The 27,744-nt window shown below is 31.8% G+C and overlaps 1 protein-coding gene across 1 annotated transcript in view; it reads right to left on the bottom strand.

The window, feature by feature from the left end:
- LOC118185948 (uncharacterized) overlaps nucleotides 1-27,744 on the bottom strand; it is a 151,485-nt gene that overhangs the window by 98,072 nt on the left and 25,669 nt on the right. Inside the window, exons 3-5 of the mRNA XM_085813870.1 lie at nucleotides 16,994-17,131; nucleotides 13,659-13,702; nucleotides 4,442-4,505 (exon numbers count right to left, since the gene is read on the bottom strand). Coding sequence (XP_085669996.1) covers nucleotides 4,442-4,505; nucleotides 13,659-13,702; nucleotides 16,994-17,131 — 246 coding nt within the window. The remainder of the gene's footprint in view (nucleotides 1-4,441; nucleotides 4,506-13,658; nucleotides 13,703-16,993; nucleotides 17,132-27,744) is intronic.

Genomic DNA, 27,744 nt, shown 5'->3' with positions numbered 1-27,744 from the left:
AACCTTATAAAATTTAAATATTTTATGATTATGAAAAAAAAAACTATGAATTATAAAACATACTGATGCCATATTCAAAAAAATTATTGCAGAATACCATAAAACATTTAGAAAAATCATCAAAGAATCAGATGATAATTTATGGCCAAATTTTATTTCAGAAATATTACAAATGAATAAATACAAAAATTAATACAAATAAAAACTTAATACTCTTAAGAATGCACCACAAAGAATAAATGCCCGGAAAAGAAATTGTTAAACCAAAGTTGCATATACTATAGATGCTTTTCAAAAACATTTTTAGACAGCAGATATAAATGTTTAATTTCAGATTAAAAATGAATTCTTAGTATAGTAAATATACAAAAAAGCTCTAGCAAATTAATATTATAAATCTTTAACAAAGCATATTTAATCACAGATTATATATTAAGTTAGACATTTAAGTAGATAATACAAAAAAAAAAAAAAAAAAAAAAAAAAAAAAAAAAAAAAAAGCAAAAAAGAAAGAAAGAATATTTTAAATAACAGTTGATTAATTTCAAGAGGAAAAGCAAATGTCATTGATTTGTTTCTACATAAAGCACGTTTTCAGCGCCATTTAAAGGTCAGTGACTTAGTTATATATATATATATATATATATATATATATATATAAAAAAAAAAAAAAAAAAAGCTTATATTGTTTATTCAATGTGCTTGCTTCTGGTAAAAATATTACCATATTTTGTAATGCAGTATAAAGTCTGAAATCCGGACTCATCGGGACTTCGGAGATTCCAGATATTAGATCATCAGTTTAAATCTAGTAAGATAGCATGTAGAAATTATAAAATTAAAAATATGAAATCGTGATTTATGAAATAATGAAGTATTTATGATCTAAAGGGTATCAAAATTAAAAAAAAAAAAAAAAAAAAAAAAAAAAAAAAAAAGCTTAATATTTATTTGTTTACCTTAACAAACATTTCTTTCAGTGTAAGTTGTTTAAGTTGCTTCAATTTTTGTGCTAATACTTTCTCTTTAATTTTGTAGACAGACATAATCTCTTGTTCAGTTACATTGTTAAAGTCTGGAACTGGTGTTTGGATAATTCTTATTAACTTGTCAATCTAAATTTTCTCTTTTACAGTAACTTCTCTGTCACTTTCTTCACTATCGGTAGCATTATCTGGATCTACAACCATATTACAGATTTTCGCCATTTATTGATTGATGATTGAAAAGCATTGTCATCACAATGAAAAACTTCTTTATATCACCTTCATTTATTACCGTTTCTACACATTTCTTTACAAAATCTGTTAATTGGAAAATTTCGCCTTTGTTTTGCAATATCCGTAAACCTTTAAAATTTGCAGCTATCACCATCAAATTTAGCTATCCTTACTATACATATTTGGCTATGCATCATGAGTTTGGCGACTAACGACAAGTTGTTCCGCTAAATTTTATCTTGCTTTTATCGCGCACTGAGACAATTAAGCCTGAATTGTATTAGTTATTTATTATACTTGTGTCTATTTCTTGCACATGCTGAAGACTTACCAGAATTCTGAATAAATAAATTCCCACACATACTTAATCCTTATTGAAGGCCGGCGCTAGATATCTTACCGCCTGATGCAGTCTCTGTGAGTCCTAAATTCTGCGACTCACTGCAGCTATACGAGCCCTGGCACTGGTTCTGGGTTTAAGTAAATAACAAATCAGTTATTCTTAATTCAAATAGCCCTAAATGTAAACTTTCGGTCTATGAGTATCCTTAACAAAATCTATTTTTAACATATGGAAAGAAATTTTGGGTAAATATTTCCTCGTCAACAATTTTTAGCACATTCAATTTAAATCTGTAATCATCGCCAAGTGATAACAATGCTCATTGTCAACATAAAAGTTTACCATACTCCTTTATTATTCAATTATTAACATAAAAAAATTGTTTAAGCATCAGTACATGTATCATTATTCAAGTTGTCATGTTTTGATAAACATGCAGTGATGAAAGGATAGTATAATAAATAATGATTCACCAGGTTGGCATCAGATCAACGATGTATCTATGTGAAATGTTTCGGTTTCTGATGTGTGCCAAGCACATATGCAGCAGCAGAGCAAAATTACTGATGGTACAAATTTATGCTAATATGATTGTTTCTTCAATAACAAGGTATTTTATTTAGCGTCGAAGTGAAATTAAGAATTTGGACTCTCTAGATGTTTTATTATGCACGGAGGCAGGAATCAAATGCGTAAAGCCTACAAGGAAAACTTTGTAGGTGGTTTTGAGGTCCCGATTTTACATCATTCTGGATAATGGATTTTGGACTTTGCACTGTATATGACATTTATCCTTTCTGAGAAAAATTAATTAACTTTTATTTGTAACTTTTTGAATATCACTTGCATTATTTTATTTGCAACTTCCTAAGTATCAGTTGTCAGATACTTCATATCCACTTAAATGGCTCACTTTATGAAGTATTTTCTCCCTCGTTTCTGCATGCCTTTGTGGTGTAATGGTAGCACACTTGGTGTGTATCCGAGAAGTCAAGGTTCGAGATCCGTCGACAGCATTGCTCATTTTTCACGTCTCCTCCTTCAAAATATCCTAACAACTCTACAGTAGCACCCAAACTAAAATAGCAGCAGATGATGATTTTCCACCACTAGGATTTGGCAAGTTCCCTAATCCTCAGTCAACCTTTCAAAGGGGAAGTATACGAGGGCTATTCAGAAAGTAAGGATTTGTTTCCGTCTGACGTCGCTACGCACGTGCCAATCACGTACATTTTGGTGTCTGCGTGCTCAGAATCTCAGTCGCTGTCCAGCCATTACTACGGGAACGTTTACATGCTGCCTGTTCTTTCGATATTCAAATTTAAAATGTGCGCTGCAATTAAAAATCCTGCCAGTTGTGAGGTGCAGTCTGTGATACAGGTTTTGTCGGCAAAAAATAAATAAATAAATAAATAAAACCTATGGAAATTTATTGGCAAGTGTGTGAAGTGTATAGAAACAATGTAATGAATGAAAGTTCAATCCGAAAATGGTGCATTCAGTTTAAAAAATGGCTGAACTAACATTCACGATGAAGAGAAGTGTGGACACCCTAGCATTGTGATTGACGAACTGGTCGCTAAAGTTGTTGTTGTGAAACGGCACTTTCGCTTAGTTTCCCATAAGTTTCATGGACTTTCTTGTTTGAAATGGTCACACAAAAGTTAGGCTACCGCAAATTTTATGCAAGATAGGAGCCGAAATTGCTTACAGACCACCATAAAGGTCAGTGAATGTGGGCAGCTTTGACATTTCTGGAGGCCTACAACAGACATGGCGATTCATTACTGGAACGAATCGTAACTAGTGACGAGACATGAGTGAGACACGTGAATTGCGAGACAAAATTACAGTCCATGTAGTGGGGGCACATAAGTTCCCCCAAAAGACCAAGAAAATGTTTGCAAACCTTGTCACCAAAAAAGATTATAGTGACTGTGTTTTGGGATAGGTAAGGTGTGCTTCTGATTGGTTTTCTTGAAATAGGTGCCACAATAAACTCTGAGCAGTACTCTCAAACTTTGCGCAATCTTAAGAGAGCAGGTCAAAAAAGCATTGAGGAAAGTTGACGTCCAAAATTTTGTTTTTTGCACGACAATGCCCGACCTCGCACAGCAAACCACACTCAAGAACTCCTTAATTCATTCAAATGGGGAGGTTTTCCCTCATCCACCCTATAGTCCTGATCTTGCACCTAGAGATTTTCACTTGTTTCCAAGAATGAAGAACTGGCTAGCAACACAGCACTTTTACGATGATAAGGAGCTGTGGGTGCGCGTCACTGAGTGGCTGAGATCGCTGGCGGCAGATTTCTATGACGAAGGAATTTCAAAGCTTCTCCACCGCTATGATAATTTCCTCACTTTGTTTGGTGACTATGTAGAAAAGTAGAATTTTAGTCACTCTTTCTGATGTATATAATAATTTTTTTTCTTGTACTTAGTTTCTTTTTAATTCCAAAACTTTCCTTACTTTCCAAATAGCCTACGTATAAAATATTTTCTACCTCTTTTTTGCATGCCTCCGTGGTGTTATGGTAGCACACTTGGCGTGTATTCGAGAGGTCCAGGTTTGAGTCCCGGCGAGGGCATTAGTCATTTTTCTCATCTTGTGCTTCAAAATATCCTAATGACTCTACAGTGGCCCCCGAACTAATAAAGGTAGCGGATGATGATTTTTCACCATCAGGATTTGGTAATTGGGTCTACGAATCCCCAGGAGCTTAAGACCTTTTGTTTTATGAACAACTCGTTAGATGAAATATATCAACATATAATGAATGGTATGACAACACAACAAATGAATTTCACAAATCAGACTCATCATTTTATAAACATACTCAGAATAAATCTGGAAAAGAGTAATGAACAGAGCTCACCTGAGAAGGGCAGAAAACAAGACCAGAAAATAGTTGAGTTTTGACTGGAGAAAATCCTGCTAAGCTAAAATATTATTAAGGATAAATGCATTATTTTTATTTAAACCATAAAGTAATGAAGTATGTTGAGAACAAAGACAGAGATAATGCAGAGAAAAATGTTAAAACTAGTTATTCACCAGTATAAATGCATTTACGGACTGGGTGGGAAAATTACAAGGCAAAATATATCTTATTTAAAAATAAAATTTCCTACCAGTGGCATCACTTGTGCAGCAGAAGGCATAAAGTACAGTTTGGAGAAAATGGCACTGCATTAAATAATAAATATACTTTTCATTCCCTAAAAACATGCATTTCACACACACAAATAATAATAATAATAATAATAATAATAATCATTGAAAGTGGAAAAAAATAGAATCTTAACTCTGACCATTTCTCTTGACCAAATGCTGAAGTAGTCAAACAAGGCCTAAAGTAATGTAGAATGATTACATATTTCGGATTATGGTCATATCAGTTGTTCATTGCTAAAAACAATCAGACTTATGGCTTTCGCCAGTTACACAAATGAGAGACAAAGTATTTTAATTATTTTACATTTCACAGCAAATGAAATGTAATGCAAATGTAATAATTAGCAAATGATATGGGTTAAATTAAAATTCTGAAAATGTAATACATTTATATGTGCTTTTATAAAACTCACAAATGATTATAATGCAGAAACTCTAAAATACTATTTTTCTATGTATATAAGAAATGGAAAACATGACTTCAAATAAATCTGAAATTCCTCTGACAAAATAATAAACTTAGATATTTCTTTCCTCATTTCTCCATGATGTCATGGTGTAACTGGAATCACGCTCGACAAACATTCAGGAGGTCTGTAGTTCGAATTCCGAAGATTGCAAATTTCTTCAGTTTCCTGACATTGAAAAAATTCTAAACTCTACGAGATTATATAAGGTGTTTTCTCTCTCCTTCCTGCATGCCTTCATGGTATAACTGAAAGCACACTCAGTGCATATTCAGGAGAACCGGAGTTTAAATTCTGGAAGGGGACTGCAGATTCCTTCATTTTCCTGAAATCCAAAAAAATTGCGATGACCCTATAAGCGGCGCCCCAACTAAAAAGGTGGTGAACAATAATTTGTCACCACCAGGATTTGGTGATTAGATCCCCTCACCCCTAATCACCATTTAAAAGGAGAAGTATACAAAGCATTTTCTCCCTCTTTTCCGCATGCCTTCTAAAGCCCCATTCACAAGAGCAGATTCGACCGGTAGTGAAAACCGGTTTCTCCAACGTATCCCATTCACATGGGACAAGCATTAACTGCCTCCCCGAATTGGAGGTAGAACTTGGTTGAATGTTCCTTACCTCTCGGGAGCAGGGCAAATGAGGAGATTTCCCATACTATACTGCGCGGTTCACATAATTTTAGTTACGGCTCACTGGACTGTCAGCGAAACAATCGCACTGATAGATGTCTGGGAATGTGATAGCATCCCCCCAAAAAGTAGAACTGTACAAGATACGAAAATTATAGAGAAATACACACAAGTTATCTGATGCTAGGTTTTCCAGAAATATTGTTCAAATTAAAACTAAGACAAGTGCATATCGACTTCAATGCGAAGAGGGACTCAGTACCTTTTGAATGGTTTTTTTTTTTTTTTTTAAATTTAAGAATGTTCATCTACTTTTTATGAATATTATTAAATGATTTTGTGAGACAAAATAATTTTAAGCTGAAAAACAGTTTTTGCTAGTAATTTTTCTTAATTTAAATTTTTGAAGAAAAATTTTACAATTAAAATGTCTTTCTTCTACAATTTTCAATGTCTTCCCCCCAGTTTTTTTTATTGTATTTATTAGTTCTTAATAACTTCAAGAAATGAATTTGCAATTAATGAATTAGTTTCTGAGAAATTTGCAAAACCAATCCTTGTTTCTATAATTATAATCTAAGTATATAATTTTAAATAAGCAGTAAAAATAATAAATAATTTAGTTCATACCTGTATATGTTTTAGGACTTTAAGTAAAAGGATTTATCGAAAAAAATGCAAAAGGTTTCTCAGTTTGCATTTGCAGTTTAAAGAATACAAACTGTCTAAACAGACATTTAATCATCTCAAATCTTTAAAATTTTATTACTGAATTTCAATACACATACATACATACATATATATATATATATATATATATATATAAATCAAACCTAGTGCTATTTAATAAATTGGTAAATAGAAATATAAATTACAAACTTTTTTTAAAATGTTATATATTTTTTTAAAATGTGTGGCCAGAAAAATTGCAAAAAATCATAAAAAGCAAGCAGAATTTTTCTTTACCTGTTTTTGTTTTGTAAAACACGTTTAAAACAATTTTAATACATTAATTAATTATAATATTGTTGCGTGTGTACGGGTTTGTAATAGATTGATAATAGTTCGCAAATGATTCTCATTGCACTCAAATCTGATGATAGCTTAATTAAATTTATTTTATCGACAGAAACACTTCAAAGTTCTGGAATTTCCCACAGAAATACTCGTACAAGTGTTTAGAATATCACTAAGTATAATCATTAGTTACGCTTCAATCTAATAAGAACGTTAAACACAATGGAATGCTAAACGCATCTTAAGAGAAAGTTAACTCAAAAATATCTCCAATCTCACGCTGAAGTAACAACTGGCAACAATAACAACTTATATAGTATAAATAATGTCATAAAAATAGTGTGGTATAATGAGATTATTACTTTGAATCGGATGTTTCGAATTGATGCCCAAGAAGAACCAATATTTCCCATTCTGCTTCATTGCATATCTTTCAAAAAAGTTTTAAAAAATCATTCAATTAATTTCCTTTATCATTTTTTTTTAAATGCGAAAAGTTTGTTTTATAAGCTATGAAAATGTCGGAAGTTTGTAACCGGTATATTTTTAGATATGAAATTTTAAAATTAATGGCGTCAAAAAGTCTAAAAATATGAACGATTTTCAAAAATTTTCCCAAAATATTTTTAAAAAATTATGCTAAAAATTTCATTTAATTTTTTTCCTTCACAGTGTGTTATGGTGCAAACTATAATATTCTGAGATTTTCAGTTTATTTGTTAATATTTGAAAAAATAATTTCAACTTTAAATTTGAAAAAAAATCTAATCCTCTAAAAATCAAAAGCATGACACCACATCCACAAGCAGTATACATACTTGCCAACCTATGACACTCAAAAATCAGGAGATTTTTTTAAGAAATCAGGAGATTTTTCACAATGTTAAAAAGACTTTTTAAATGATAAAAATATAGTTTTTAATAATGAATTAACTTTAAATAGTTACTAAGTCTTAAATGCAAGCAAAACAAAAATACCTTAGACATAAAAAACATTTTTATTACTTTCATCGTTTAAAAAAAAAAAAAAAAAAAAAAGGCACTTTAATCAGTTTTCATACAAATGTTATGGACAGTGGCAGATTTTGCTCTCGTTAAGAAAGAAACTTCATAATTTTGTTCATAGCAATTGCCACATAGGCCTGCTTTCGCTAATAAAAGTTTTTCTAATGTGTCATCACTAATATTAGATCTAAATTTAGTCCTCGTTTTCGCAACAACACTGAAAATCCTCTCACACTCTGCATTACTATGGGGAACTGTCAAGATGGCCAACATAATTCTAGAGAGTTCACTATATTTTAAAATTCCATCAGCACCTTTCAATTTTCCAATTAACCTCCACTGGGTGTCAATCCTAGCTGATTTTATAACTTCATCCAAGTTTTCTAATTGTAAACTGCAAAATTGTGACTGCAGTATATCAGTAGCAACATCAATATCATCATCTTTCATGACTAAACGAAGTAACACAGGAAATCTGTTCAAAAAGTACCTTATATAAAAAAAGATGCATTTGCTAGAGCAGAAACATCAGCAACTTTAGCATGCAAAATCACTTCATCGTTGACTGGAAATTTATGTAGTGTGTAATCACATACTTGACAGAAGTAATTTCTAACATGAAGATAAAACTTATTTTTGTCTTAAGTTCTTCCACTACTTTTGTAGTTGCAGCTCCTATTACCAAATCTTCATCTTCCTTCTGATTTTCTGTTTCACCATAAATCACATCATATATAGAATTACAAGACAAAACACAGACTGGTTTTACAAACTTTGATAAAATGTCTTTAAACAGATCATAAATCATTGATTGCAAAACATGAATTAATGGAATTCTGCTTTGTAGAATTGTGTTCAGAACATCGAATGATGGCAAAATGAATTGTAAAAAAAAAAGCAAAAAGCTTTGTTAAGGTCCGAAGAAAAAAACATAAATATTCGTTCTTCACAAGATAAACTTACAGTAATCGGAAAATGTTTCGTGTGTTGAGCAATTTTTTTTTTTTTTTTTTTAAAATTTTGAGAGAAATTTGTATCAGCTTTACGCTTATATTTTGCAGTATTATTTTGAGAACTGCCAGTTGAATTGCTGAATGATGCAGAAATTACAAAAAATCAAAATTTTTCTCATTTCAGTATTATGCAGCTGTTGGAACTGTTTCAATTTTTCCTTTCTTTTAGAACTCCTTTCAAGATAATAATAAATATCAACAATGTGTTCATCCACATTTAATGGTAAAGAAGCTGCCCCTTTTTCAGCTGCTAAATTTAAGAGCTGACAGGTGCACCTCATAATCTGCAAATCTGAATTTGCCTTTCTTAAGATGCCTGCAACATCAGTCTTCAAGCCTACCATTACTGGTGCATTATCAGCACCAAGCGCTAAGCAACTATCCAGAGGGACTGCATTTTATTTTAAAGTTTTAATAATTAGCTGTGCTATATTAAAGCCTGTCGAATGTCCTTCTAAAGTGGGGACAGAAAGTAGACTGCACTCAATTTCTGAAGACTCTGGATTAAAAAAAGAAACAACAATTGGATACAGTTTTGAATTGGTATTATTGCTTCCATCCGTAGAGAGGCAGAACGGAGCTGTTTTAATGCAATCAATAACTGAAGATTTATTTTTCAAACCCATTTCTTTAACAATTGCACCTGTTTTGGTCCTTGCACTTGAGTATTTCTTAGCGATTTCACTATCGGGAAACATTTTTCTAAATAAAGCTGCAGCGTGATCCGATGCATTCAGTGGCAGGTTGTGCTCCAGTAAAAAGGCAGAGAACAGACATTCTGCATTAATCACTTTTTGGTCTTTTGTTTCCGAAGAAAAATTTAATTTTTCGTTTTTTCAAAACAACTCATGTTGTCCTTGTGTTTTTGTGTACGCACATGTTTGAGAACATCTGCCCTTCCACCAAGCGAAATTGAAAAATCGCAACGACAGATGGTACACCTCAGAAATATATTACATTTCCTTCAAGAAATAATGGAAGGAAAGTCAACTGTGTACGATTTTTGAAACGTGCACGAGTATTTCACCTTTCTCGCAGACATATCAAAAGACGATAATTTCTAAAACTATTTCCTAAAGGCACGTGTACTCACACAACTCAGGACAAGATGAACGAAATAGCGAAAGAACATCCAAAGAATGGCCAACGGCCTTGATCTTGCTTTGTACTCATTGGCTAATATATGCCAGATGACACGCAGTGGAGCTCGATGCCCATTGGACAACTGGAGAACGAAGTTTCTGGATACGTATGCTGTCAATCGCAAAGCAGAAATTCGCATCTGATTCGCAAGGTTTCATTTTAGATATAATCTAGAGAAAATTCAGTTGCTTTCAGACGTCCAAAATCACTTTTTTTTGGTTCATATAACAAAGTATTAAGCCAAGTTCCATAAAAATCGTGAGAAATATTAAGAATAAGAAAAAGTCGGGAGAAATATATTGTAAATCGAGTTGGCGGGAGAGCGGTCGAAAATCGGGAGTCTCCCGCCTAAATCGGGAGAGTTGGCAACTCTGAGTATATGTACAAAGTTTGAATTCTATATCTTATTGGGAAAAATCCATGACCATCTTTTAACCATAGCGACAAGCACCAAGAATGAACTAAATAACAGCTTATAAAATACCATATTTGACGGCATATAAGACGCTCTTTTTTTCCTAAATTTTGTCTCAAAAAAGTTACCTGCGTCTTATATGTGAAGGATACAGGTTAACTTTCAATACTGAATGCTATTTTTAGCCCGGATAAAGGTCTACACACACATAACGTTTTCTACATCTGCCCTAATTATTTTGCGCATGCGTGAAATATCTGTAAAGGCTGAAGTAATTGTTAAGTCCTTTAAGAAGTGCGAAATCAGTAATGCTCTTGACGGAACAGAAGACGACACGTTATTCGAAAAAGGTGATACTAGCAATGACGGAAACAGTAGTGATGATGATATTCTCGTTTTCGATGATGATGATGATAGTGAAAAGGATATTTATGGTTTTGAAAGTGATTAAAGTCTAATTTCATGATAGGCAACGTTTTCCTTAAACCTGTGTTTTTTGTTGTTTCTGCTTTATTTTGTATTATGTTTGATTGCTTGCCGTTCGTTCATTTATTCATTATTGAAATTTACATGTCATGTTCAAAATAGCTTGCCATTTGTTAATTTTCCTTAATAAAAATATGTTTGGTAATTGGATTCAGTGGTTGTTCATTTGGCTTTTACAAAACGTGAGAACTAAAAGAAACCACATTTTAAGTTATTTTGATACCGCGCTGTCGTGCAAACTATTGAAACTTTTTTTCCTTGCCTTCTAAATAAGGGTGCATCTTATATGCCGTCGAATACGGTAATAATAATAATAATAATTAAAAAGCATATATTTTTCAGGAACTATTACGAAAGTTCAGGTACCAGTTGCGAAAGTGCAGATTACAAAATTAACAACAGTAAACAACATTAAAAATGTGTAAACAGTATTAGAAATCTGCCAATTCGGAGACGTGATTGTTCACAGAGGCTTAGGTGTAAAGGGAAGGAAGACTGGTCTTCTGAACGGGTCCTAAAGACAAAACTCTTTCATGTCTCCTTTTTCTCCTCTTGCTAACGACAGCTGTGCGAAGGAGCGTTGCATGTGAACAGGGCTATAGTATAACTGGAAGTCCACTCAATGTGTATTTTGGAGGTTCAGAGTTCGAATCGTGGCGAGGACACTAACTTTTTTCACATTCCAACAGTGATATAACCTAATGACTCTACAAGCTATTTCAGTACAGCTATAGCACATGGCATAAGCAGTAATGAGGGGTAAATGTTGTGAGTATATATTCCACTTTCTAAGTTACCTATCATTAGTATTGGCATTCATTTTTATGTGAGTGACATGTTAGATCATTGATACAGATGAACTGAGTACAAAAAGAGCTGCGCTAAAAAATACTAAAATTCCCCATTCTGTTGTCGCCCTAAAGTTAACCACTGTCTCTTTGCAATAAAATCAACTTCTATTTGTTCATTCCTGACATTACCGTCTAACTGCCATATCACTTTAAATTGCCATATCAAGCTGCTTTTATTTTTATTTATTTATTTATTTTAATAATTTGCTCATTTACACTTTTTATAGTCCAATGGTAATGCCTCTTCATTCAATGTACATTCATTGCCACAGTTTGTAAAAACTGTGACAATGAATGTACTTGCAATGACAGCAAATCCATCAAAGAGGCAGTGTTACTGAAATAGTGGGTACCCATAATCAAAACCTAATAGAAGTTTTGCCCTTGAATCAAAGTTTCTCATTAATATACCTTCAAGATGTTCAGTTTCAATAACCATTGGTGAAGTTTAATCCTGCATGTATTAGACTGAAATATTTTTTGTTTATTGTATAAGGCTACAATATTTGTTTGTTGTATAAAGCTTACTGTATAGTTTTGGACAAAGTTTTAAAACAACTAATTTGATATCTTAGAGTGTATTGTTGCTTTCATAAAACAAATAAAATACGTCAAATTAAAAGCACGGCAAAATCTTTATTCAAAAATTAAATTCATTTCTGAAGGCCCTTCGTCATCTGAAATATTCATACAACAAAAACATTTTCCCCTTCAGAATTTTAATGTAAAATGGATTAATCCATTCCTGGACCACAGATAATTGCTTATTTGAAATTTACAAGAGTATTTTAGGCACAAGTTCATAATACAAAACCAATGAAAATAATCTTGTTTAAGAGCAAAAAAAGGTAAACACAAAGCTAAGCAGATGAAATAACAAAAATTCAATTTTACCATACCTATATGCAGAATGTATGGCATAAGTGGAAAGTGATGAGAAAGGGAAGAGGACACCTTTCATCTTTTCTTTGTCTTTTAGCATTACTTGACACTGCCTCTATTTCACTCAAAATATGACCAATGTGATCTAGCTATGTTTTAAAATGTTTACAAATAACACAACAGTTATTGAAAATGATTATACTGTGGCTTGCTCAGTTTCATCTGGATGATATTGTTACATGAAACTTTGTACCTTGCGTTATTTTGCATAAAGATTGAGGATCACAGAAATACAGTCATCTTCCCATCCTTTTTCTTTCTCTAAAGAAATTTTTCCCACAGTCATGTTTTTTTTTTTTTTTTTTTTTTTCTGTTTCTGAAAGTTAATTTTCGTCGTCCTCCAGCAAGTCATGCATATCTTTAGTGTTAACTTCCAACCATGGCTTTACCTACAGATGCAATATCATAAATAACATAACAAAACAACAATTAAAAAAAAAAAAAAAAAAAAAAAAAAAAAAAAAAAAAAACCACTTCAGTGTCAAAATTAAAAAATTTGTGCCTGAAACACAATTTGGCCATAATTTCCTCCAGGACAAATTCATTGTCCTGTAAGTCACTTGCTGCCAGCCTTCAAAGAGTTGCTGCTAATTAGTTAAGTAACAGAAATATTAAAATGATGTTTCCAGAAATATTTTAGTGTTAATTCTATACTACATGTTATCTTTAAATACCTTTGAAAATCCTTCGTTGTCTAGTTAACTGTTCAAAACTCAAAACATCATTTGTTACTTGAGACTTTTGTTCAGATAATATATTTGTGAACCAATCTGTTCATGCTGAGAGCTTTTTGTGAACCGAGGTTCCACTATATTAATATATGAACATAAGATCCTTAGAATAGCTATAGTTTTATAAAAGAATAAAAAAACAAATATTCTTTGATTATATTTTAAAAAACATATTAAGAAATTAATTTTCAAAGAGAAGAATGGAAAGGATACGGCAGCAGCTTATTGCATTTTGCAGATAACAATACCCAGCGACTCTGGGGGGGAAAAAAAAAACTGTGATTAAAATATATACAGCACATTTAAACCATTTTATCATTAAACATTATAAAAATTTAAAAAAACATGTGATTAAAGTCTATATAATCAGTTGAAAAAAATTTAGCATTGCAAAATATTGATAATACTTTAATATATTGATATAAAATATAAAATATTGATAATCGTGAAAATATGCTATAGTTCAATTATACAATTTTATATTATATAAGTTATAAAACAGAGTGTTTGTACAAAGTGAAATTTTGATTACAGGTATTCTTCTATGTAAAAATCTTTCATTTATTCATCTGTTTAGTAAACTTGGATAAAGTTAAATTCATTTTGAGGCTACGGTTTCAGGATTAGTATAAAAATTTTGAAAAAATATGAAGCTCACAAGTCTGTTTAAATGTAAAAAAAATTCAGTTTTGATAAAATACTACAAAAATCTACCTCGTAAGAGGATAAAATTCAGTTCTGACATATGTGCATAACTAATTTTATAAGAGGAAAAAATTTTCTTTTGACTTAGTTAGGTACAGCAATTATATTTCGAAATATTTTCAGAGATATCTGGTATCACTGAAAACAATAAATATATTTTTCTAGGAATTACTGACTTTCTAAATTTATTATTCATACTATTAACAGCAGCAGAATTCTTTCGAATCTGGATTTCTCTCTTCAGATACATTCCATTAACTACAAAAGTGTTAAAAGAGTGTTATACGAAATAGTGTTAAAAGGGGTCATCTCATTAAGTAAACAATACGGTTAGGGGAAAATGTGTATAAAATAAGTAAATTGTTCAAGTATTTTGTTATTTAAATTCAATATATGTTTTTTATAAAAGTATAAAATAAATACCAAAAAAAATTATTTCTTGCAAATACTGAAACATAACAAACGAATATATAGAAATTAATAAAATTTTAAGTCACCATTTATATTTTTGTTCATTCAAAATTTTTTGCATTTCCTTTTTTTTTCTTTTTCTTTTTTTTTTTTTAAATCAAGAAGGTATCTATTGTCATTTTTCTTTTGCCCTCCATAAGAAGTTGTTGACAAGGCATCCATAACACGCTGTCTTGCCTTTGAACTCCTATCAAAATCTGTGTCATTTTTAATAAATAAGTCCATAATTTCCGAAATGGAAGCTGAACTGATTTTTAGAAATGCCATTGAAAGTCATTTTTGCTCTTCTACAGAATTGCTATTTTTAAAATTTTTGTGTTCTTGATTTGCTAATTCCTTGAGCTCATCATCATTAGAAAGACTTTCCATTGTTTCTTACAAAATTTCTTCAAGATCTTTCACTATTTACTTCATCTAAATATGTTTGTTTTTCCAACTCCATTTTTTTTGTTCATATCAACAACAAAATCACTGGCGTCATCATCCTTGTTTAAATCGGGCCAAATGTTTTCCCACACTACTTTCAAACATTTTTCTGTTACTTCATTCCATATTTTGTTCATATCAACAACAGATCCTCTAGTGTCATCGTCCTTGTTTAAATCTAGTCAAATGTTTTTCCACACTACTTTCAAACATTTTTCTGTTACCTCATTCCAAGAAAGATTTATGTTTTCTATAGCATCCATGATATTATAGTTCCTCCAAAAGTCTCTTACTGATCGTTTATCATCTCCGTCTATTTTTTTAAACATTTGTCTATATGTTCACCTCAAGTAATAAGCTTTAAAATTTGATACAACACCTTGAGCCATTGGTTGGATTAATGCATTTGTGTTATGTGGCAAGAAAACCACTTCAACTAGAATACATGTTATTGAGTCAGATAGTTCAGGGAACTTAATTCTGAAAAATTTTCATAGTTATCCATGATTTTTTATTAAACTTCCAAATATCGTGTTTATTTTGATATTCCTTTCATTGTTCTTGCATTTTTGGAATGATAAACAAGAAATGGCTTTAATTTGAAGTCTCCACTAGTGTTAGCACTCAGGAGAAGTGTTAAGTGATCTTTCGCAGCTTTAAATCGCAGCTTTTTGGTGCATGTTTATCTTCATGGAATAGAAATAAATGTTTTGGCATTCTTTTCCAAAATAGGCCTATTTCACTAACATTAAAAACTAATTCTAGAGGATAGTTTCCTTGTTCAATTATTGCTTTTAATGTTGCTAAGAGTTCAGCCACCGCTTCTATATTTCCACTTGCTGCTTCTCCTGTAATCTGTATGTTATGAAGATTATTTCGATGTTTTAATCTATTAAACCATCCTCAACTTGCAATGAAAATTTTAGCTGTGCCACCTGTTTCAATGTGAATGTAATTAAGAATTCTTCTCCACTTTTTCCATTATAATAGCTTGGCTTAGTGGCATATTACGTTCAATTTCGTCGTCAATCCATACAGAAATTCATTTTTCCATCTCCTCTATCGTTTTACTTCTATAATGGGTTATTCTAGTTGCAGAGTTTTTGTAGTTGTAGTTGCTGATGACACTATTTTTTCTTTATTCTTGAAAATTGTCTTTATTAATGAAGTTGACAAGTTCAATGCAACACCCATTTGACATTGATGTTCACCACTACCTAATCTTCTGAGCACTTGTATTTTAGTTTCTACGATTTTTATTGTCAATTTATTTTCATGTTTTTTATTATCGCCCATAATAAAAATTAAAAATTATAATATTTATCACTACATCAATCATTACAATACATAAATTTATTAATTAACAACAACAGATATTTCAAATAATAAAAATATGTTTGCGTAACACTACAGAGAAGAGTAATACAGATAAATTACTTTCGATTATGGGAAAGCCCAATGCTGCGTGCAATTTTCAGGAAATCCCTATAAAAACACGTTAAACTGATACAGTGCTAAGTAGAACAGTGTTAAGCAGGGTCTTACTGTATAATTGCCCTTCATAACTAAGTCAAAAGAGAATTATTTCCTCTTACAGGATTACAATTACGCATAAAGTCAGAATTGAATTTTACTGTGTGTGCAAACATATATATATGCATATACATAATAGAAATTAAATTCCATCAAATACTAAAATTATAGCTTTCTAAAGTAAAACAAAATTGCAAAAGAATAACTTGAGAACCAGGAAAAAGCAAAATTAGAACTTTAGCAAAAATGAAGTAGATGAGGCCAGATGGCCAAAACATTAGAAATGTCAGATTGAATTACTTTTGTTTTTGACAGGGATATATATATATTAACAGCAATTTAGTAAGTAAAATTTATATATACACAATAAATGTAAATAATATATATAGTCAAACTGTGATCTTAAACCATACCGTGACAACAGGCTTCTCAAACAGTTCCTGAGCTTCACTAACTCCTGGATTATCAGGACTGTCACAGATTACATGAGTCACCATATCAGATAGGTAACTATTATGACTTCCACCTCCCTCAAGAAGGACTGCTTTGATCTACAAGTTAGGGAAAATTAAAATTACAGATATCTGAATTCTGAAACTTGAACATTGAAACAAATTAATATTTTTTAATAACAGATATAAGGCAAATATATATATATATAAACAAAAACTGCACAATTCAAAATGTTCAATTATCAACATACCTGCAGTTTGTATACTACAATATCTATAATGCATGTTATATTGCATACTTACAACATATTTAGCAGTAAAGAATTCCAGCATTTTAAGCATAATCTTCAAGAGATGATATAACAATGAAAACAGAATATACTTCGCTATTATATGAATGTGCATACAAGTTTAAGAAATGATAAAATAATAAAATCCTGTTTCTACCAAAGCATTGCAAAAGTAATGATAATGTGGTCGAAGTCATGCATTGTATTTGTGTTCAAGAGTTATTAATAAGGAAAAATATGCTAGTTACATTCCAGCTCATGTATTTTATTATGCCTTGTTGTTCATATGCTTTTCTATTTCTTTAATTTAAAAATAAAATAGTAAACTACAAGATAAAGAAACATGATCACATATGGAAAAGTTTTTCACATATCTTCAAATAATAAACTGCCCTTTCCCTAATACTTAGAGTCCAAATATTTGTATGCATTTGATATAATTAGTTAGAGATTATAATTTATTTTATTGAAATAAAAGATGCAGCAAATTAAAAATGTTTCAACTAATAATATGTATATATGGTTGCTGAAACATTAACATTAAAGACACATAAAATTTGTAGAGCACATAAAATAGAATTTTCAGACACATAAAATCACTATACCACAGAAAAAATAATTAATCTTCATATTTAACACAATATTTTTTAGCATTGAATCTATGAATTAAGAATCATTCTATCTGTGTAAAAAGTTTTATACCACAGTTTACAGTACATTTTAAAAATACATACTCATTAAGAACAACATACATGCATAACTGTATGTGTGGTCCTTCTTTTAATTAAAAAGAAATTGTCTGTCTTTTGAATAATCTCTTACTGATACAGTTATTATATGTGTTACATAGAATACAAAATCTGAGATCTGGAATCATCAGAACCCTGATGATTCTGGATTTCAAAGATTTTCAGATTTTAGATCAACTGTTTAAATTTAGTACGATGACAAGCATACATGGCAAGATTGCCCTTTGCTCATTATTTAGGTCTGACATAAGCTACCCTCCCAACATGGCTGCCACTATACCCAGTGTGCCCACACTTTGTGACAGAAATTGCAGAATTTGACCGAGCAGCAAAAATTAGGGAGGAGAGGCACTGAGCAGTAGAAGTTAGAGATGGCAAACTTTTAGAATTTAAACAGTACATGGCAGCAGAAGGCACACCACCAGTTCTGTCCTCCCTCAAGGGGCAAAAGTGTAAATCCTGGCCAATGCCAGTGTACTGCTATTGACTATGTACCTAGCCAGCAAGTGAAAATGGTGTACATGAATCTACAGTAGAAGAAAATTGAATTTACAGCACATGTGCTCCCTTTTGTTAAGTATTATTATATTCTCCATTCCTAGACATTGTAAAAGAGGGGAATTATTATTATTTTTCTTTACTTATTTTGCTGGTGGGGTGGATATTGCTTCATTCTAAATATTGAGTGTCCAGATTTGAGATTTTACACTGTATATACATGTTTAAAACAAGCAGTAATATACCACTGCAACAAGAAATTTCCAGATTAGCCCTGGTAGCATGCCAACAAATTACACTACCTGCAGTAACAGTGGTCTTTAATCTTGATAAGGCAGTTACCTAGAGACATAGCTTGTGTTAACAATGGTAGTTGTTACAATGGTTATGATTGCCTGTGTGTGGTAGTCTGCAATTGAATCTTGGACAAGAAGGTGAAAGAACGATTCAACACGAAATTTTGTGTCAGATTGGGATAATCAATCATAGAGAAACAGAGCATACTTTGGCAAGCTTATGGAATGAAGCAATGAATCATACACAATGTTTCAAACAGCACAGTTGCTTCAGAGATTGGGAAACATCCTTTGACAATAGTAAGCAATCTAGAAGATCTTTCATGAGCATCGCCCAAAAAAATCTGTTAAGTTACCATTTTTATTTTATTTATTGTAACAAGTTTATTAATGTTTTCCTTTTCCTTCACGTTTTATTTCGAGTGTAGATGACCAAAATTATAAGTGGGAGGATTCCCGCCATCAGATGGCAGGTCATTCTACCACTATGATTTACTTGCTGTTTTTGACTTTTACGTTTTAGCATCTAAATGTTATTCAAAATCAAAGGATGAGCCATTCCCACCATCTGACAGCAGGAATGGCATTCTATCTCCATGATTTATTTACTGTTTTTAACTTTTGAGTTTTGGCATTCAAAAATTATTATTGTTTGATTTTTTGTTCTTTTCTTTAAGTTAGAAGGAGTTTGCTGAAAAGTACGACAGCGATGAGGGCTTTCAAAGCAGCAGTTTCTTAGCTTTTACTATAACCGATAGCTGCAATTATTTTGTCAGTGATGTAATTCGTTACTGAAATGATCAAGTTTCTTCCTGTAAATAAAATGTAATAAATGTTTATGTCATAAGTATGGATCATGATCTAGTCTATGACTCATGATTGACTTCAAGACAGTGCCGCCATCAATGGAAAAACCTGTCAAGTAAATATGATTAACTCATAATTACGAGTTTTGGAATCTTCTGACAGGACACTTATGATTTTAAAAATATTAAATTTGTATTAATATCATTTTTTAAATTATTAATTATCAAAAAGTTTAACAGTTTAAAATATTAATATTAATAATTTATTTAAAAATTAATTTTAAATGCATATGAATGTCGTTAATATTTTAAACAAATTGAAATATGATAATAAAATTGTGTAATATTAATAGTAGATTAGTAGTATCAAAATTGTGCAGCTAATATATATATATATATGTTTCATATCATAATTTAAAACTTCATTTATATGTCTATCTCATTTATACGTTATTTGTGAACAGTCCCTTGAAAGACATATAAACAGTGCTCCACTATATAGATATAAACATATATATGGTGTCTAGACTAGAAGAGAAACACGCTAATGTGACAATCAAAATCGTAAAAACAACCTTGTATTTAGCGTAGGTATAATGAAACACTCAATCGATTTCGAGGGCAGCTAAAGGTCCCTCCTCATCAGGAGAAAGAAATACCTAGAAAGAAGAAAATAAAGGAGTCACAGAAACACGTGGTCCTTATCAGCACTGCACGTGGTTATAACTAGATTTTTTTTTTAATCAGAGTTGCACTGGCCGCCTACTTTTACTGAGCCAAGCTATCTGATCGAGAATGAAAAATTAGCGAAGTTAAAATAGGGAGCGAGGGGCAAATGCACCTTACGCTCAGTCCGGTACTTGCTGACATTTATATGCACTATTTTGAGATGAAATTATTTCATAAACTATCTTTTCGTCTTTGGATTCGGCATGTTGACGACATTTTCACACTTTTTGACGGTTATAAAGAGGATTTATCTGATATTCTATCTATTATGAATTCAATTGATCCAGCCATCCAATTCACTCTTGAAATTGAATCCAACAATTCCCTCCCCTTCCTTGATATTCTTATAATCCGCAATGAAACTGATTTTAGCACCACTGTGTACCGTAAACCCTTTGCAGTTTGTTTACCACCCCATGCCAAGTCATGCCACCCTGTTAAGCAAAAAATGGCTTCTTTTTACTGTTATGTATTCCGCGCGCTTAAAGTTTGTTCCTCTGAATCTTTGCTTACCAATGAACTTAATTATTTGAGAGCAGTTGCGATTGACCGCGGATTTTCTCCCTGATTATTGATAAAGCCGTTAAAAAATTTTCAGATTCCCATAAAAGAAGACTTTCCACTGTTAGAAATAACATTAATGACCTTGTCGTGCTTCCATTTTATCCTTCTGTTAGCTATAAAATTGCACGGATTCTCCAGAAATTCAATTTTCAAGTCGGTTTCTCCCCTATTAATAAAATTCACCCTTCGATTCTAAAAGATTGCGTTTCTGTCTTGAATTCTTGGGGAATTTATAGTATATCGTGTCAGTGTGGTTTAAGATATATCGGCCAAACGAAAAGAGCGTTGAAGTTTCGTATCAAGGAACATGAATAATATGTCAGAAAAGGCGAAATTAACAAGTCTTCAATAGCGTATCATAGTTGGACTTTTAACCATAATTTTGATTTTGGATCTGCAAAAATTATCCAAAAGGCTTCTTCCATAGGTGAATTGGATTTTCTTGAGGCTTTTCACATTCACAAAGATTTAGCAGGTTTAGTTAATGATTTGAAGTCCAATCCAGTCCTTCCTAATGCCTTTAAAATTCTACTATCTTAATTCAGTTATTTTTGCTGATAGATGGCGTTACCTCCTCGCCTTTGGTACTGAACGGATTTGTATACCAGAGGGTATACAAATCCGTTCAGTGGTTGCTTTCCATTATTTGAAGTTCAGATTTTGAACGTAAGGTGCATTTGTCCCTCGCTCCCTATTTTAACTTCGCTAATTTTTCATGCTCGATCAGATAGCCTGGCTCAGTAAAAGTAGGCGGCCAGTGCAACTCTGATTAAAAAATCTAGTTATAACCACGTGCAGTGCTGATAAGGACCACGTGTTTCTGTGACTCCTTTATTTTCTTCTTTCTAGGTATTTCTTTCTCCTGATGAGGAGGGACCTTTAGCTGCCCTCGAAATCGATTGAGTGTTTCATTATACCTACGCTAAATACAAGGTTGTTTTTACGATTTTGATACATGGTGTCGCCAATCGTTTGCAGCCGTGAAGTCATCCTTTCTATTATAGGCTCTGAAAGCAAAAAGCAATAAATTAGGAGAATCACTTTGAGACGACTGACAGTAGAAGTAAGCAAAAGCAGAGATGCCACTTCTGTTAAAAGAGAACTATGATGTGCTATTCTACAATCACTTTTTCTTCTAAATTTTTAATGTTATAATCTTTTGTCTTCATTGAAATGTCTTTCGTTAATTAATCTTTTCATTATCATTTCCTTTATATATATATATGGGAAATGATAATGAATGATAATAAAATGATAATGAATATAATATATATATATAATAATAAAAAAGAGAAAAAGACATAGCAAATGTTGATGGCGTAGAATGTTCATACGTATCGAAGACGAAGAATTCTGACTGTCTAGAATGCTAATCCATAATGAATAGGAAGCTTGGCAGTTGAGGTAGATTAAATTCCATTTTTATTTAAACTTTACATTTGTGGCCACATTTCATTTGGTACTCTAATTGAAACTATTTACAGAACATTTACATTTTTTAATACTATTGTGATAAGAAGACAGCACAGTGAAAATGACATCCAAGCAGTAACAGAGATACAAGCAAAGTGTGCATTAATCCAGTATGGAAGATCACCAGGAGTAATGTCTTGGTTTAGGTTAGAAAAGTTTCAGCTCTCATAATTTAAGTTCTGAATCAATCTACATCAATCTGGTGCAGATTTATCTAGAAATGATGAATTCCAGAAATATTATTATTTTTTTAAGAATAAAGGAGAACTACCATATATAACAAGCAAGGTAGTTAGTACAATACTGTATGACCAATTTGGTATCATTTCGTGCGGACGCGTCGGGAAATTGGAACAGAGAATTGAGACTAATAAATTTTCCAAGACACTTTGTCTAATTAAAAAATTTTGTAGCGAAAAAGTTTCAATTGTCTGTTTCGGCAAAACGCGTAATGGAGTTAGCTTGATTCGACGTTTAATCAGATATTTCCCTTGAAAATCCAGATTGGAAGTCGAATTCAGCTAATTTACCATTTTCCACTTTCTATTTTTATCTTATTTTGTTTGTTTTATGTTTTAACTTGTTAATTGGTTTGATTTTCATAGGTTTTAATTTTTCAAGTGTCACATTCATAGGTATTTTACTGTATTTTTTGCCATTACTAGTTTCCAACGCTAAGTATTTTACTGTGTTTATTTTCTTTTCTCGTGTAGCATACTTTCTCACCCTTCAATGACATTGTTTTTTAAAATGTGTTGAACTTTTTGGAGCCACAGCTCCTGGTAACTTTTAGGCGAGCTTACTACAATTTCTATATACAGTCAAAAGTCGTTAATCCGGACTCGTCAGGACTTCGGCGATTCCGGATTATCGATTTTTCCGGATTATAGATCATCAGTTTATATCGCGTAAGATGGCATGCAGAAATTCTAAAATTAAAAATATGAAACCGTAATTTATGAAATAAAGAACAATTATGATCTAGAGGGTATCAAAATTTACAAAAAAAAGCTTAATATTTATTTGTTTACTTTATTAAACATTTCTTTCAATGTAAGTTGTTTAAGTTGCTTCGTTTTATGTGATAATACTTTCTCTTTAATTCTATAAACAGACATAATTTTTTGTTCAGTTACAAAGTTCAGTTTTTGTTCAAGTCCCGTTAATTGCTGTGCCGAGAATACAGACTAACTTGTCCATCGAAATTTTTTCGTTTTCACTAACCTCTCTGTCACATTCCTCATGTCTTTATCCATTTTTTGCAGCAATTCCACTTTTTGTTTGATGGACATCGAAACATACTTTCGTTTTGTACAATCCTTTGGGAGCTCCAGAATCGGAAATTCTATTTGACATAATCGGAAGTTCAAGTTTACTTTTATAGTATTGCTCTTACAATCTGCAGAAAATAATAAGCCGGGTCCAATTCGAAAATTAAGGAACAACGCAATCATCAACATTAACTGAAATAGATAATTAGATAATTTTAGCTTATACTGTCCATTATACATAAAACGCACACGCGAAAACGTATTCTGCGTTTGCGCACACGCAAATGCGCAGTCGAAAGAGGTCTTACGTGCACGCGTAAACGCCTATGCGCATGTGTCAACGCGGCGCATGCGCAGAAAGTTTTTAGCTTTGAGGTCCGGATTATGGGAGGCCCACCAGCGGCCGAGCGGTAAAGACGCTGAACACTGGTAGTTCGGTCCGAGGTTCGAATCCCGCGAACGGGCTGGCTGCATGGGCGTTTTCGTGGTTTTCCCCATGTGTAACGTGTATACGAGCCAGTTTCCCTTAGAAAGTCCTCCACGAAAGGCATCCCTCCCCTTAGGCAGATAGCCCTAGTGTGCTTTGCCATAATTAAATACACCAACACCACACCGGATTATGGGTGTCCAAATTAATGACTTTTGACTGTATATGTAATGATTTAAAAAAGCATAGACAAAAACAGTAGAACTTTTAACAGCTTACGATACTGCGTAGATGATCAAGAAGACCGCAGTGGCAGAGTGGAAAGTATGATGACGCAATTTAGCACAACGTATCTTGAAAAATCACAATCTTTATTTTTTTACGTATATCAAATCATCCTTTTTTCAGACATGATGTTTCCTAATTATATTTCAATACAGTAAGTTGCATTTTGAAGTACGACGTCGTTTTAAGCAAGTAAGCGGCAGCAGCATACATGAAAAGCATCTTGCTGGCAGGAGAGCTTATGCGGAAAAGGAGAAGAGTTATAATATTTTTAGAGGAAGAAGGTTAGGCATGGGAAAGTTTTCAGTTCAGAGTTTTGGTTTACAATTAATTAGATCGGACAAGAGGCATCTGCATTAAAACGTTACGTTAAGATAGAAAAATCTGGAATCTGTGAGAAGAGATGAATTTCGGGGCAGATCACCAAATTTAGAATGTTAATTTTGAATGCGTGCCATTTTGCAAACAGAAGCTTGCCTCTCCTCCTGCGCTACCAAAACCTTGCTGCTGCTTTTCTGCCTTTCTTTGTTCAAAGTATGATGCATTAAATTTAAAGTAAACTTATTTAGTGACGAATATTGATCTGCTTCAGGAATTGAAATAAAGCATGGAGCAATAAACTTAAATCCTATTGTGTTGTTATTTGATGTTACCTTGACACTCGGCAACAGCAATGCCAAGTTTCGTCGTTCATGTCCACAACTGCTGGAAAATATCCCAGTTATTTTATATATATGTATACATATATATACACTAAATTAGAAAGAATGACACGAACAAGAGAGATCTATGTTTTTTTTTTTTAAAGATTAAAATTTTGCGCATTGAGCTGCAAAATTTTAAAATATTTGCAATGAGGAAAGTTATAAAAAGCGATTGCTTAAAAGTACATTTGATACTGTAGTTCCTGAGTAAAAAAGTTACACCATGTAAAAACTACAATACAATACTAAAGAAGTAAGTTATCGCGTAAAAACTTAAATGTAAAGTGGAAAAGTTTACTAAATCCAATAATACTTTTTGCGCATTAAGCTGCAAAAAGGGAAATACGAAAATAGAAAGAATTACACGAACAAGAGAGACCTACGTGGTCAAGAATTTTGCGCGTTGAGCTGCGAAATTTTAAAATATTTGCAAAGAGGAGGAAAATTATAAAAAGCTTATATATATATATATAATAATTTATTTCCTAAACAGTATTGATTAATTGATTATATTATCTCCTAAGTTTAATTAAAGTAGAATTATTTTAAAAGTGTGCATCCATACTGGTAAGTTATATTTTGAAAGATGTTTTGAAGTAATTTGAAAGCAAAATGTTAATAATGTTTTAACTGGGACTGGAGTTAAATCATCACGAAGAATAATATTTCAATTGTAAAAGGAAAAATTAAAACATGTAATCATTGTCATTGATCGGAAATTAGTTGACTTTTCAAGGGGAACAAACCAACTCCCGTTCAATGAACAATAATTGATAAAAATACGTAAATACGAAAGTGTTTCGTCTTTACTCGAGTTATAAGTTAAAGCCAAACCGGCAATTCTAGTCAGGCCAGATATTTCCGCGAATAGTAGGAATTATGAACCAATGCTGATACTCAAAGAACTTATTCTCATGAAGCATTTTAGTCAATTCAATTTGGAGTAAAAATCAATTACTGTACAGAAATCCTGTAAAACTCGAGTAACCGTCCCCGACACTTTCATCTTTATGCATTTGAGTACTATATTATTTGTAGAAATTAAACATTGGAAATTGTAATTATGAAATCGAATTCAAAGTAAAGTTGAAATAAACATAGAAGATTATAAAAAAGATAAATAATGCAAACTTTGTAAAAACAAATCAAAGAAAATATAAAAATAATATAGAAAATAATATAAATAAGATCAGTGAATGTACATGAAGATATAAAGGCCAGAAAGGTATTAAGTAACTTACATTCTTTCTAGTGGGGGAGTTGGCAAAGTGTTCTCTTCGTGTCTGACTCAGAAGTGTAGGGTGTCCGAAAATTCTTAGTGGCAGAAGGGGCTTTGAATAATATCAGTTGGTAAGACTTGGGTGAAGTAATTTATGGTAGTGGGTGGGACTTGGAATTCTTGAGGGATGTATTTTGTGGAGTTCTTATCTGAGAGAGACCGTCTGTTAAGATTTTTTTTTTTTTTTGAAAATACTAGTGAATGGAAATTAATTAATTTCTGGCTAATTGTCGTATCGCAATGATTAAGAATTTAAGAAAGAAAAAAAGGCATTTTCGCTGTCCAAGAGCTAATAGACAGTCTAAAGGCAGGAAATAGGCCCATTTTTTTAGTAACAGTATAGTAACAGTATATGTCTGAAGACAATTAGCTTTTTACAATATATACAATTGAGTAATTACACTATATACAAATCTTTCAACTGACAGTCATCCAACTTATACCGCCTTCTCAGGTTTAGGAATAAATTATCATATCCCTATCAGTTAAATGATTTAGAGTGAGTATTTAACGCCTGCTCTTTTAAGGCAACAGTTGATAAATTGAAAGGGAATTAGATTATTTTTGAGAATTTTGATAAGGATCAAAATTTCGCGTTGTAAATCTATTGTATCTGTGCATATAGTTTTAATTCGTTGTATTTGATTAATTATAGTATTGTTAATTACTTTTTTGGATATGCTGGAGTTCCAATTTATTAATTTGTTAGTATTGAAATTGAAGTTTCTTGTTTTGTCAAAAAGTAAAATTTTTTTGTAGTTAATGATTTGAAGATCTAGAAAGTCTATGCTATTTTGTGAATTATTAGTTTTATTAAGTTTAAGACAATTCGGATAAATGTCGGAGTTTTCAATTTTACCAAAATTATTAATTGTAATAAGGTCATCAATATATCTGTAGGTGTGTTTGTAGTAATTTAACTCTTGTGGTTGTAGATTTTTTTGGAAGTTAAATTCTTTGACAAATAAAAAGATATTACAGATCGAGGTGCTGGAATGTAAGCCCATTGGCAATCCTCTGACTTGTTTAAAAAGTTGATTTTAAAACTTGATGTAGTTATGAAAAAGTGTGCATTTTAGGTAGGTTTTCCATTTGTCAAGAGTCATGATATTGAGTATATTAGGGAAAAGTTTTGGTAGATCAAGTAGACTGGTATAGATTTCTTCTAGAGGAAGTGAGGTATATAAGTTTTCAAAATCATAGCAGTTAATGTTTTGGATGTTAATGGTATGAATGGTATTAATGACAGGAGTGTTATTATGAACGATCCAGCAATAGTTATGATTAGTGTTACAATCATTGAAAATAAATTTACAGATTTTATTAAATTGAATTGAAAAA

This window comes from Stegodyphus dumicola, chromosome 3, assembly GCF_044657685.1.
Source record: "Stegodyphus dumicola isolate Sdum_Otavi_A_Nest chromosome 3, ASM4465768v1".
NCBI classification, from domain to species: domain Eukaryota; kingdom Metazoa; phylum Arthropoda; class Arachnida; order Araneae; family Eresidae; genus Stegodyphus; species Stegodyphus dumicola.
Note: the sequence above shows the minus strand (reverse complement) of the source record. Positions and strands in the feature narration are given on the sequence as shown.